At 39.9% G+C, this 11,093-nt stretch overlaps 1 protein-coding gene across 4 annotated transcripts; it reads left to right on the forward strand.

Annotated features, from left to right (window-relative positions):
* The first annotated feature begins 1,382 nt into the window (after positions 1 to 1,382).
* LOC122143721 (putative ATP-dependent RNA helicase TDRD12) lies at positions 1,383 to 9,771 on the forward strand. 4 transcript variants are annotated; one of them, XM_042754315.1, is made up of 5 exons: positions 1,383 to 1,456; positions 2,339 to 2,480; positions 2,851 to 2,897; positions 9,218 to 9,382; positions 9,521 to 9,771. In XM_042754315.1, the coding sequence occupies exons 2-5, from the start codon at positions 2,477 to 2,479 to the stop codon at positions 9,713 to 9,715; spliced, it is 411 nt and encodes a 136-aa protein (XP_042610249.1). In that variant the 5' UTR covers positions 1,383 to 1,456; positions 2,339 to 2,476; the 3' UTR covers positions 9,716 to 9,771. The 4 variants fall into 4 exon arrangements, with proteins under 4 accessions (XP_042610249.1, XP_042610252.1, XP_042610253.1 ...); XM_042754318.1 differs by having other exon boundaries at positions 2,339 to 2,423; positions 9,521 to 9,763; XM_042754319.1 differs by lacking the exon at positions 1,383 to 1,456 and adding an exon at positions 2,061 to 2,098 and having other exon boundaries at positions 2,339 to 2,423; positions 9,521 to 9,762.
* The last annotated feature ends 1,322 nt before the right edge of the window (positions 9,772 to 11,093 follow it).

An 11,093-nucleotide genomic window follows, 5' to 3' on the forward strand; every position in this document is an offset into this window, starting at 1 on the left:
TGGTACATCCACTGTGTAAGAAGGAGCGCTATCACAGGTCCTTCCTTACAACAGCAGTTAGACTGTTTAATTGTAATAACAATACTGTGTAGTATGGTTGTATGTTTTTCGTATGTTTTTCTTTGTTTGTTGTATTGTGATTGGTCTTGTGGAGTATGCAGTAACAAGTGAATTTCCCCAGTGTGGGATTAATGAAGTCTATACTGTGTAGTATGGTTCTTTTGTTTATCTGATGTTTTAAAGATGTGCTATGTTTCCATCCAGTACAATCATATTTCCTGGAATGTATAAGATTTGCATGCACACAAAAACATTTGTAGGATATTTTATGGGTCCTAAAACAGCTTTTAATTAATGGATGCAGTGACTCTAGAATGTAGTTTTAGCCTCGCTATTAAAACAAACATAAAGATTATGCTTTGATTTGTGATTATAAGTATAATTTCAGCATGATGCTTGCCAATTACATTATAATTAAACACCAGAAAATGATGTCATGCCAAGACCTGCACAATATGCATGCATGTACAGTATATAATTAATTTGTAATGTGAAAAAAGGAAAGCCTAAAACCACGATAAACACCCCACTCAGATAATTGTAGTACGAAATATTTGATGTATAGGCATGCTGCCTCTGGCTAAAAGGGGCTTTGCTGAATGTTTGATTGTTTGGAGTGATGTAATGTAAGAGTGCAGGTAAGAGGATCTGTTGTCTTTTCCGTTCAAAGGGTGCTGAGGGTTTTTTAAAAGGTATTTTATAATTGCCGGAAATGTCACAATAATTCTCAGAGGTACAACACTGTAATGTTTTGAAGTTTTAATCATCATCTTAAAGATCAAGAGTATTATTTGTTCATCGCTTGCACATTTTGAGAGAACAGTTCACCCAAAAAACTGTGCCTTTTTAAAATCAATTAATTTAGTTTTCCATAAATACAATGAAAGCAAATGCATTTGACTTGAACGAAAATTTGGTATATGCCCCTAAATATAGGATGACGTCATCAGGATTTAGGTGAGTTTTCCTGACAAAAAAAGATTGTACATTTTAGGAGCGAATAGCATGTAGATTAACCTCAAAACTAATAGAGATGGAATGAAAAATTTAATATGTAAAGATATTTTGTATTGTTCATTATATTAGAAAATATGACATTTATCAGAATACACACAGACATTATGATTTGTATAATAAAATAATATCTAACATCTACCTGCTTATAAATGACTAGGCAAATGGTTACAACGATAAGTGCATTTTAATAGACTGCAAAGCATTTTCCCAAATATTTAATATTTTTAGGCAAATGTAGTTAAAGCTAAAGATCCAAATCTTTGTTTAAAATAATAAATGCGATTTATATTTGCTGCACGTGAATCTCTGCTGGACTGATTGATGGCGTCACTGATTGTCACGTGCACGTCTCTATAGCATTTCTTGATAAGCAGATGAGGTAAGAAACTTATTTTTTTCGTATTTATGCCTACATGATCATGTTTCACACCACACACGCTACTAACGTTATTAATTGGCGCATTTAACGATTAATAACCTTTCATGTCGTTAAACAGAGCTACTCGACAGACAAAAATAAGGTTTTAATTTCCTGCAACACCCAACTTTGTGCAAAACCGTTTGCTTAAACTCACAAACTTCCACAATACATCCAGTATAAAATGTGGTTAATTATTTTACGTTTTTATATAGCTTCAAAAGTCTCATCCGTCCTGTCGGCTTGACCGCAGTGTCCTGCAGTATCTTCCGTTAACTATTGCGAATGTGCCTCCTGCAGTTTATATGTGTAATAAAAACTTTATCAATTATTAAAAACGGTCATCTGATTGTCAAACAGCACTGATGACTCTTTCTGCTGATAGTTACGCCGCTAGATGACAACAAATAACCGTCTTTATGGCAGTCGATCATTCATTCAACCGATTCGTTCAAACCGACCGAACGAGTCATTGAATCATTCGTTGAACCGTTTTGTTCAAAAAACGAAGAATCATTAAAGATTCAGGAACGAGTTCAGGTGCTGCTGTGTCTTTGTTTGGGAAAAAGCAGACAAAGTATCTGGCAATATTGTGTCTGAAATGTAAGTTACTCGAAATTAACTTGTTTATTTGCTATTAACTGTTGTATAAAAACGATCGTGCTGCCTCCTCCTTGCTCCATCAGTTAGCTTCTCGGGAGCGACACAAATTGTCATTGTTGCTAGTTCTTTCTAGTTCATTATGTTATTTATGTAAACGGAGGCTTGGGACATTTTTAAATCGCAATGGCGAACCCTGTGTTAGTGTGGATTTATTTTAACGATGGACTATTTTTCCAACAGGTAACTTACTGCTAATTTGTCTCATTCAGAAGATTGTCCTAAACTCGCGCCATTGGCTGAACCAGACTTTGACAGCAAACACGCTGTGAGTCTTTGTCCTACAAAACAATACTACAAAACTTCATTTGGACCATTTTGATGGGTGATGTGTGATGCCATGTATTTCTACAAATAATACAAATTTGACTGGCATTTAAACAACAACAAAGTTTATTTAACTGTCTTTGTAAAAACATAAGTTCATCTAGCTATATTGCTCTCTTTTGCAGAAGTAATGTTCGAGGGTTGTCTCATAATTAGTCCATCAGTTTTTTACATCAACTAGGAGAAATCGCCCTCTGTGTTTTTTTTTTTTTTTTATTATTTTTTTTGTCACTCAGAGCATCCTAATAAAACTTATCATGAGATGCACATACTATTTCACAGCACTATACATTTGCCATCATGTTGATGTCTTGTGAAGTATGAGTTTTATAATGCATTTTATCTTATTCTTTTTCACTCTTTTGCAGGCTTTGCCGTGGAAATTGGAGAAATGTTAGAAATACAGATAATCAAGGTAGAGCACTACATGATGGCTGTTTCTATCAGATATGACGCAACCAGCAACATTATTTTAGTAGTGTTAAGATACTATTATTAATTATTTTAAATTAGTTTTTAAAATATTTTAGTTTGAATTTGTAATTCGTTTTAAAGTTGTATTTAAAATGTTTTGGCTTTGTCATTTTTATTATTATTATTATTATTATTATTATTATTTAATGTTTATATGGTTTTTATTCATTTTTATTTAAATTTTATGTATTGTAGTACATCAAGTTAAAGTAGATAAAAATGAGAAATGCTGCCTTGGGCAACTAACATTAAAGTCCCCCGTCTCCCTAAGTAAAGTGTTTTATAAACAAGTAAAGTAAGATTTAAATATAAAGTAAGTGTTTTTATGCTTTTAGTTAATTATAATAACCCTAATAGTAAGGCTCTTGCTGGGATGTCAAATGTGTATCACTGATAATTGTTACAAAAAAGAAAAAATGCTGGGTGATTTTTTTTAAAAAAATTTTGGACGAGATTTATTTATATTTATGTATTTGCACTGAAGTGCCCCCCACCCCCAAGTCATGTTTTACAGTAGGCAGCACAGTATTGGCTTATTTCTAAAAATTGTATTATTCATCGAAAAAAAAAAAAAAAAAAAACAGTCTTTGCAATTTTTTTCATATATTCATTTACATATACATTACATGATTTTCTGAACAAAGGTTCAGCACATGCGGTGCCCAGTCTCCACTTTCAAAATGTCATAATGTCACCAGAGGACACCATTAAGCATTATTGCTGTTTTTGCCTTCATAGACATATTGAAATGAAAGCTGTCTTCCTCTGTATCTTTTTTATTTGTATTATTATTATTATTATTTTGTGTATATGGCAATTAAAACACAAAGCTGACAGAAGAGCTTTTATAGCAAATACAGGGCTCCAAACAAAAAAAAAAAAAGTAAGGAGCCATTGGCTCCTATAAGAAAAAAACTTAATGTCTTTTCCAACTTTGAAATATATAGTCACAAAGAATTATTACACAGAATCTGTACCGATATCATGGAGCATAAGTATCACTTGGCCACTGAGTGTAGTTTGGGCTCCTACTCAATGCGTCCTGTAAATGTTGTCATACACTCTTAAAAATAAAGGTGCTTCATGATGACATAGAAAAACCTGTAAATGGTTTCATAAAGAACCTTTAACATGTGAAGAACTTTTACGTTTCACAAAAGATTCTTTGTGGCGAAAAAAGGTTCTTTAGATTATAAAAAGCTGAGAAAGAGATGGTTCTTTAAAGAACCTTTGACTGAATGCTGCTTTGTGGAACCAAAAATTATTTTTAAGAGTGTGTGTCTTTCACACTTTCACACTTGGTCTTAATTAGTAAAATGTAATTTTATAGAAGGAGCTAAATCATGTAGACAACAGGTTAAGTAAAAATATTAATATGCACTAGTGCATAAATATAACAAAATGCTCCTCTTTATAGTTATTTTAATTTCTAGCTGACTGATGAACTCATGGACACTGAAGGGTTATTCTGAAGTAAATGTATATTACGCAGTGTTTACAAGCTTTACACGTTTTCTGCAGTTTGAAACAATGAATGAGCTTTTACATGAGACATTTTAGTAAGTTGTCCTGTAGGCTCGTTTATAAAACAGCCTACCTTTTGATGTAAGTTCATGTTCATTATGTACTATAGTATTAGAGAAAGATTAAATGGGTTCACTTGCCCTTGAACTGAGACGCTTAAGCAACCGCGCCTGCCTCATTAAAGAGAGCCAAAAACTATTGTTTGAATTTAGTTATGAATTTGGAATAATTTTAAAGCTGGTACTTTGTTTGTTTATTAAAAAGTGACAAAGCACAGAGCTTTTTTGCGATTACTGGACGGCAAGTGCACTTCAAATAATGAAGTTCACGCATTTAAAAGAACACAGACCATGATCTTGTTAAGAAGCCATATTAATTATTATAAACGTTAATTGTTAACGATATTGGCATCATTTCTCTCTCGCGCGCGCTGCTCAACTGAGCTGCGTTTATCAGGTGTGTGACAGTGCTGATGTGTGGCAGAGATGAGGACTGTTCCCTTTTGATTCGGTCACTCTACATTGCTATTGGAATGATCCTTTTCTCAAAATACTACTGAAGCCTTCTTGAATCACGCCAGTGAAAACTGGCCAATGGCGTTCAAGCGCTCGAAATATGAGGGGCCCCCACTCTATAAGGCAGCGCTTGTATGTCATCCATTCAGAACCTTTTCCTTCAGCCAACCTTCTACGAGAAGCAAGAAGCCTATCAACAAGACTACTCGCCGTGATCTACACGCTGCAGTGCACACGCCTTCGCTTCCCCTGCTGTGTTCCGGTGAGCTTCGGAAACAAGGATGACTCTGATGGGTCGCGCCCATGCAAAAGCTGCGATTGGGGGGTCGGACTGCCCCCACTGCGGAGATTTGAGCCTCCAGACTCTCAAGCTCCATGTGCCCATCATCCAAGGTGATGAACTCCCCCAACAAGCCCTGCCGCGCTCTTCCTCTGCAGCCTCTTCGAGCCAAGGAGGAAAGTGCCGCAAGCTTCTGATGCGGATCTGTCAGGGTCAGGTGACAAGCCCAGGCACTCCTCACCCCCCTGCTGCAGGTCCCTTCCAGGGAGCTTAATAGACCGCTGTGTTCTCACACCCTTACCCATCGCTCAAGATGTGGTTTCCTTCGGTACCATGTCGGGCGCTGAAGAGGAGGATGATTCCATTTCAGTGGCAGCGTCTGCGAGAGAGGAGTGGTCTAACAGCCCACCGGATTACACTGCGCCCCATGGCATGAAGAGGAGGGACCTACATTATAGTGATGTCGAGCTGCTTAGTGTCCTGTCCAAGGCAGTTGATGAGCTCGGTTTGGAGTGGGCACTTCCTGCCGAGTGGGCCAGAAGCTGTCTGGATGATTGATAACTCCAGTTGGATCGCGGCCGAAAGGACACGCCGCTCACCAGTCAAGTGCACAAGACCCGTAACCCAAGATCCTCCCTCCTGTCTTCTGTGGGACCAAGTGGGGTATGTTAAACTCCCCCCTGTGGAAGAAGCCGTTGCCGCCCATCACTGTCCTTCAGCCGCGGCGAACTGGAGAGTGAACAACGCGCCTTACCCCTCTGAACCTTGCCGCGCCATTGCAAACTTCACCCCCAAGGCTTTCTCCACAGCGGGCCAAGCAGCTTAAAGCACTGCACGTGATGACGGTACTCCAGGTGTATCAGGCCAAGCTGCTCAAGTCTCTGGATGAGGACGGGCCGGACCCTGAAGTGTTCAAAGGACTCAAAAAAAAAAAAAAAAAAAAAGAAACTTCTGGACGCTCCTGTGAATCCCTCAGGTCTCATCGGAGCAGCGGTAGAAGACGTTCACACAGCGCTTCGTTGAAGCGCAGAAACCGTCGAAAGCTATTAACCACTTCCTGCCAAAAACGCGCCAGCGCAAAACCTTCCTGCATGTTCCCGCTCATCCTCAGCGCGGCGTGCGGGGAAAACCGCATCTTCTACTGCTGTTCGGCGCGAACATAAGCCGGCGGTGAGACCAAGACAGCCTTGGCCGAAGCGCCTGACAGAGACAGCAGGCCACCGGCACAAGAATCAAAGCCGCGTTCCTGATGCTGTCTCTCGGAGGAGGAAATCTGCACCTGCACCGAAGACGAGTCACTGAAAAAGTCTACTCACTCGGCTGTGTGGGTTCACCACGCCCCTGCCTGTTGCAGGCTGCGAGAGCAATTGTTATGTTTGTGTTTGACTATTCCACGTTTGTTTTTGACTGAGTCGAAAAACATACAAAAACTCACCTCACAATCAGAGCAATTCTCCTCTCTCTCACTCCCCTCTCCCCCATCAACTCACTCACACACTTGTGTGGTATTAAACTCCCCGCCCCCCAACGGTGAGTTATCTCTCACGGTGTGCAGTCCGCTTCCCCCGCTGTCACTGTTCACAGAAGTGTGGCAGGCACTGCCAGGGGTATCAGAGTGGGTTGTGGAATCAATAAAGAACGAAGCTACACACTTCAGTTCTTCCGCAGGCCACCCCGTTTTTCCGCTAGAGGAAATATACAACCTCCTCACAAAACGCCCCTAGCACACCGTGAGAGCAGCTTCTACATACACTAGACTCCGCCCAATCTTGGAACTGAGATCGATGAACCGCACGCTTTCAAAGCACTCGTTCAAAATGATTACGCTAAGACAAAACCTCTCACGCATCAGACTGAGAGATTGGTTTATCTCTGTGGATTTAAAGGATGCTTATTTTCACATTCAGGTAGCACCTCGCCTCTGGTGTTTCCTGAGATTTGCATTCGAGGGGATAGCATACCAATTCACGGCCCTACCCTGAGCGTGCTGCTCAGTGGCAAGCTCAGACTCCTCGCTCATCTTCAGAGCATTTAGGGCTGACTGAATATGCAAAAGAGCATGCTGGTACCAAGCCAGGACGTCTCCCTTTTAGGAGTGGAGCTAAATTCAATCAATAATATGCGAGTGTGTCTGTCGGAGGAGCGCTCACAAAAACTGATCAGCTCTCTCGCAGTCTTAAAGTGAGGGCACTCTTCCCCTGCCGAAATGCTTTCAGAGGACGCTCAGCCAGATGGCTTCCACCTCGACAGTGTGCAGACTAGGGCTCCTACAGATGCGAGGGTTTCCACTCTGGTTAAAGTGCCAGGTGCCACAGAGCGCATGGCACACGGACACCTTGTGTATCAAAGTTGCGCGCGAGTGCTGGGTTGTGCTGACCCCTTGGCGTGATATGACTCTGTATCGCCGGGGTGTTCTTATTGGCCAAGTGATCAGGAGAAAGACTGTTACAACAGATGCATGGAGCACGGGCTGGGAAGCCGTATGCAACGGCAGACACAGCCTTCGGGACGTGATTAGAAACACAGAAGTTGTGCCACATAAACTGTCTGGAGCTCCGTGCTGTACACCTAGCGCTCGAGTGCTTTCTCCCGGACATTCTCCACACGTCACGTTCTCATCGGGACGGACAGCGTGACAGTGGTCTGTAAATCACCAAGGGGTGTGAGCTCGCGGCCGCTGCTGCGGCTGGCGAGAGACCTTCTTCTGTGGGCAGATCGACACCTCTCCATCCGAGCAGTACATGTTTCCAGACGCCTGATGTCTGAGTCTAGGTTGTATCATAACACATAACTTCCATTGCATCATAACACATAATTTCACTGAAATTAAACAAACTTCAACTAATCTATATGATGGCACCGGAGACGCCGCCATTTCACATTTGTTTCACTGGCGTTAACTCCGCCCCTGGGTGTGACGCAGGATCATCTAGTTGCCGTGCCCCGCTTGATTTTACATGGTTTCAACTAGGTCCTGTAGACCTGAGCTGTGTTTAACGTATTATTACTAACGTAACCTCGGTTCCCTGAGATGAGGGAACGAGACATTGCTCTTATTGCCGTGTCACCTAGTCAGGATCTTAGAATGGCAAGTGCTTCAGTCAAGATTCTGAATGGATGACGTACAAGTGCTGCTTATTTAGGGTGGGGGGCCCCTCATATTTCGCGTGCTTGAACGCCATTGGCCAGTTTCACTGACGTGATTTCAATAAGGCTTCAGTAGTATTTGGAGAAAAGGGTAATTCCTATAGCAATGTCTCGTTCCCTTATCTCAGGGAACCGAGGTTACGTTAGTAACCGAGAGCATTGAAATTTTTTTTTTTTTTTTCAGTAAAACTTTGATGCGCATCGTCTCAGTTTAATACGTTAACAAGTTATGTGATTGCAAAAACAATTAGGAAAAAAGGCATAACATGCAAATTATAAAGTTATAACATGTAAATATATACCCAGATAGCAAGCACACACGGGCCGATTCTGGCTGAAATGCGTCTCTGTCGGTTCAGTCTCGGCATCGGGGAGAAGATAATGGGCCAGAGCCATGCAGACTGTACAAAACTCTTCTGGCTGACACGGCTTTTTCTCTATGGGCTGATCTCTGCTGAAAGCTGTCGTACACACAGCAGGTCCACATTCGGTGTAGTTGTGTGTATTAACCTTCGGCCCGAATTAATTTCATCACAGAAATGAAGAGAATAGAATGAAGAATGAAGCAAATCAGCCTCCTGAGAAAATTTTTTGGCGGTTAAATCCTGAGGAGATTTCAGCGGGTAGTCACCAGTGGCGACCTCAGCAAAAACTTAACTCGCAAATGAATATTTATGGTCGCAAATGCGACTGTTTTAGTCGCAGTTTGGAGCCCTGAAATATTTAATAATAAATATTCAGTCTACTCCAGTGATCAGTTGGTAAATATCACGCACACACTCTGTCTTGTGTCAGATTGAAGATCCAGGATGTCTGTGGGCTCGGGTTCTGAAAGGACCAGGCATTCAGCCGGACAGTCCAGAGGAATATGAGAACCTGAGAGTGAAAATGAACCTCTTCTACCATGAGGTCGACCTGGACGTCCAGAAACTAAAGCCTGCTGAACTGAAGGAGGGGCTGGTATGCCATTTCAGAATATGGATATAGATTAATAATAATATCTTTGTTTGTTTAATTTTGGGTATTTGACATGAAATACATATAAGAGTTTGAGTTGTCTAGTAAATGAACTTACTGTTGTCCTGTCTCCTCCCTCAGGTGTGTGTGGTGTTCAGTCTGGCTCTGAAGAGTTGGTGTCGAGCTGTAGTCGAGTCGGTCTTTCAGGGGATGGTGGAGACTCAGGCTTGGTGCTTGTTAGTAGACCACGGAGATCGAATCATCGTCAGAGCAGATGAGTATGAGACGTTTTGCAGTTTATATCTGATAAAGCACAGCTGTAGAAACTCAATGTAATAACTAAGCATAATGAAAAAAAAGTAAAGTGACGTGGCCAAGTATGGTGACTCATACTTGGAATTTGTGATCTGCATTTAACCATCCGAGAGCACACACACACCATGAACACACACCCGGGAGCAGTGGGCAGCCAATGATTGATCCACGACTGCCCCATAATGTAATAAGTATTACTTATTAAAATTGTTCACATAATGTAAAAGGTTATTTTATGATGAATTTATTACATTATGAAAAACACTGTGGTTTATATTGTAATCAGTTCATTAGGTAATATCAGCACAATGTAAATCAGTGATTACAATATAATAATTATCTTTCAATATAAAAAATTTGAGCACAAGGCGTAAAATAGTTTTATGTAAAATAAGTTTTTACATTAAAAGGATTATTAGGCTGCATTGTGAACCCAAGATTTTTATAAAAATCTTACTAATTATATATGGTGTGCTCTGTCAATTTGAGTCGCTTTAACCCAGAAACACATTTTTTAAGTTTTATGCACTAAATTAAAAAATGAAGTGTCCACTTTCATTATGTAAATATACAGTTTTTTGAAGAATTTTTTAGATATATTTATTTAATTGGTTGGTATAAAAAACACCCTTGGTGGGTCGCGAGACTTAAAAAATGGTTATATTATGTTATATTAAAAATAAAAAAAAAAAACAACAACTATATATATATATATATATATATATATATATATATATATATATAATATATATATACACACACACACACCACACTGAACAAAATTATAAATGCAACACTTTTTGTTTTTGCCCCCCTTTTTCATGAGCTGAACTCAAAAGATCTAAGATTTTTTCTATGTACACAAAAGGCCTATTTCTCTCAAATATTGAGAGAAGATGTCTGGAAACCAGTCAGTATCTGGTGTGACCACCATTTGCCTCACGCAGTGTAACATATCTCCTTCACATAGAGTTGATCAGGTTGTTGATTGTGGCCTGTGGAATGTTGGTCCACTCCTCTTCAGTGGCTGTGCAGTCAGTATCGGATGGATATTGGCAGGAACTGAAACACGCTGTCGTGATCCTAGCAGACTAATAGTTGGTTGAATGTGCTGGATCCGTGCATTGTCTTAAAGTTACAGCACTTTCTTAATGTTAATCAAACAACAAAATACTAGGAAATTACTTACTGCTCTTGATTGAATAGCTTTTTTAACTTTAATTGGGATTCATCTTTTAATACAATCAAATATGCAATGTTGTTTTACATTTGATTACTTCAGTTTTCTGCACCTAAAAAACTGTTAGACATACCTAAAAAAAAAAAACAAAAAAAAAATTCTGAAAAGCACCAAGTCGTTATTTCATTTGTTGTATTTGCTCGGTTGTATTTATTTGTT

The sequence above is a fragment of the Cyprinus carpio genome, unplaced genomic scaffold (genome assembly GCF_018340385.1).
Source record: "Cyprinus carpio isolate SPL01 unplaced genomic scaffold, ASM1834038v1 S000006493, whole genome shotgun sequence".
Classification (NCBI taxonomy): Eukaryota; Metazoa; Chordata; class Actinopteri; order Cypriniformes; family Cyprinidae; genus Cyprinus; species Cyprinus carpio.

Bases quoted from the DNA above. Each gene is read 5' to 3' on its own strand.
- LOC122143721 (XM_042754315.1), top strand. The intron at 2,898-9,217 runs GTAGAGCACTAC...GTCTTGTGTCAG, and splicing joins TAGAAATACAGATAATCAAG to ATTGAAGATCCAGGATGTCT. The intron at 9,383-9,520 runs GTATGCCATTTC...CTCCTCCCTCAG, and splicing joins CTGAACTGAAGGAGGGGCTG to GTGTGTGTGGTGTTCAGTCT.